The 2,738-nt window shown below is 37.8% G+C and overlaps 1 protein-coding gene across 1 annotated transcript; it reads left to right on the top strand.

Annotated features, from left to right (window-relative positions):
- Positions 1-852, top strand: LOC133862608 (ethylene-responsive transcription factor ERF086-like). The gene has a single exon (XM_062298447.1). It carries the CDS (start codon positions 1-3, stop codon positions 850-852), a length of 852 nt encoding a protein of 283 aa, XP_062154431.1.
- The last annotated feature ends 1,886 nt before the right edge of the window (positions 853-2,738 follow it).

The following is a 2,738-nucleotide window of genomic DNA, read 5'->3' as shown; positions in this document are numbered from 1 at the left end:
ATGGCAGGAGGTTCTGAAACCACGAAAACCACTATTGCCACCACCGTCAACACCAAGGTGCGGCAATCAAGCAAACCGGCAGTTCGTAGGTTTGTCGGAGTTCGACAAAGGCTGTCGGGGAGATGGGTGGCAGAGATCAAGGACTCATCTCAACGTGTAAGACTATGGCTCGGAACTTATGACACCCCAGAAGAAGCGGCCAGAGCCTATGACGAGGCGGCTCGAGCCCTCCGTGGGGAAAATGCCCGAACCAACTTTGCATCAGTTAACCCCAGTTCGAGCCTTTCGGGTTCGTCATCCCCCAGTAACGGAGGGTCACCATCGGAATCTGACGGGAGGCATGGGCTCAGCTTCTCTTCCTTGAAGGCTAAACTGAGCAAAAACCTTCAGAGTATCATGGCAAGGAATGGCGATCACAATAAGTCCTCGAAAAGTAGGGTAAGTGACCAGTTCACTTTTGCTAAGATATTTCACTTCAGAAACTACCAATACCAGAACCAAATGGACATGAACAACGTTGAGAAAGTGGCTGTGCATCCAAGCATTATTGTGCCCCATGTCGGGAATGAGGCGCCCTGTTCTTGGGAAAGCTCTAGTGTTTCGGAAGGCAGTGCTGAGTGGATCGGTTTCCGGCAACATGGGTTGGATTCGGATGGATCGGATATTGGAGAGGTTAGTTTTGGTGAGCAAGGGTTCATGGAGCGAATGATGGGGTGGAATATGGATAGCCCAGATCAGATAGGTGTTGATGATGCCGATGAGCAGGGTACGAGGAGTAAGAGGTTCAAGGTTTCTTCTTCTGTAGTGGTTCCTCCAACCTTTAGCGGGTCCCCATACAATGGAGAAAATTGAAGGCGCGCAGGCATGGATGCTACATGAAGGAAGTGGTTGCTAATCATGTCTTATGTTGTATAAAACTTCCATACAGTGAGGAGTTCTACGAAGTTGGCCGCTGTTGCTTTCCAGTGATAGTATAAGGTCTTCTTCGCTTGGAGAGGGAGAGAGAGAGAAATGATAACTTCCTTTTTTTTCTTTCTTTCTTTCCTTTTTTTTTTTTAATTTTTTTTTTAATTTTATGGTACACAATAATAATCGCAGTAGATGCGTTTTAGTGCTCTGCCATGTTGTTCATTATTTTTTTTTCTTGATTAATCACTTTTTAAAATTCATAAAATTATTTGTCATAATCTTAAATCACAAGGACTAAAAATATATTTATCCTTTAAAAAAACTACAATGCCACTCCATTGGATAGATTGATATGGTCTCGTACTTAAGGTATTGCTCATGATGCAATAGTTCTAGCTAATTTAGATCATTTATTTAAATAAACAGCCTAAAATACAACAGTATATAGGAGATATAAGAGGTGGCCGAATCACCTATTTTAGCTATAGGGTTTGGCCACCTTCAATGGTTGATTAGCGGTGGCCAAATTATGGGTGAAAAGGCTAACGGTTAGAAGTTTTATGAGAAAACGGAAAAAGTTAGCAGTTTTAAAAGACACCATATGTCTAGCAAAAAAAAAAAGAAAGCCCCAAAAAAAGTTAAATGAAGGCTCAACACCCAAAAATAAGCCTTAAATGCTAAAATTTAAAAGCGATTATGTTGTATGGTTAAAATTTTAAATAACTACTGACTGCTTGAGGTGGAGCGGTTGCTGTTATTAAAATAAAATAGCCGGTTATGGTAAGCGATTAGAGACAATAACCGTTCAGAATAATGTTTATTGTACAGCTCTTGTACAACTTTTACACAACTCTAAATAACTTCTTTTTAAGATCAACCATTAAATATTTAAGAATTGTGCAAGACACATTACTGTAATTAACTACTATAACTGCCTTTTCACCCCATATATGCCAAACCACCACTTTGACAAAAAATTGTTTTTAATTGAGTCTCCTACGTGTTGTCATGATTTGAAGCCTTCATTTAAAATAAATGGCCTAAATTAAAGGTATTGCACCCGGCCTGCAATAAATGCCCTAGCTATTGGATACAATGACACAATGTCGACCTCCCTTGGGTAATCATAAGGAGTGAATTGGTGAAATGAGGACATTTTTAAAGTTGACAGTTACACTCGGACATGGCTAGAAGATCCTGTTATAAGAAGAGAAATTAAACAAATTAAACAAATTAAACAAATTAAATAAAGAAAGAAAGAAGAAGACAATGCAAACTACAAAAATAGTTTGTCTCTCTTGATAAGTTTACCCACTTGTCTCTGGTGTTTGGATTTTCCACGAACTTCATGTCGAAACCATCAATCGTAATCATGGTTAATTGATAATATTATATTATTGGGATCTAATCAAAGTTTGGTACGTACTTCCCCGCAGATGAGAAATGATAATCAATGACTAAGCCATAATCAAGTTGAAGAATTAATGTAAATTTGTAAGTACTACTTGATTTTTTTTTTTTTTGGAGCCATTACTTATTTAATTCTTTTGGCCGTTTCATGAGAAATCATAGCATGTTCTATATATAGGAATATACAATATTCCTTTTTATTTTTATTTTTGTGCTGATATTAGGTGAGCATCCCACCAACTCACAATGGAGGTCGCTTAGCTAAGCCATGGCCCATGAGGAGTCCTTTTTTTTTTTTCTTTTTTTCTTTTTTTTCTTTTTTTTCTTTTTTTTAAAGATAAATGAAAGAGAAATTACAATTAAAAATAACAATAAACTAAAACTGCGCAACTCAATAATAAGCACCAGAGAAAACAAAC

Source organism: Alnus glutinosa, chromosome 3 (assembly GCF_958979055.1).
Source record: "Alnus glutinosa chromosome 3, dhAlnGlut1.1, whole genome shotgun sequence".
Classification (NCBI taxonomy): domain Eukaryota; kingdom Viridiplantae; phylum Streptophyta; class Magnoliopsida; order Fagales; family Betulaceae; genus Alnus; species Alnus glutinosa.
This window is presented reverse-complemented; position numbering and strand designations above follow the sequence as displayed.

Coding starts and splice junctions, on each gene's coding strand:
- LOC133862608 (XM_062298447.1), top strand. CDS start 1: ATGGCAGGAGGTTCTGAAACCACGAAAACCACTATTGCCACCACCGTC.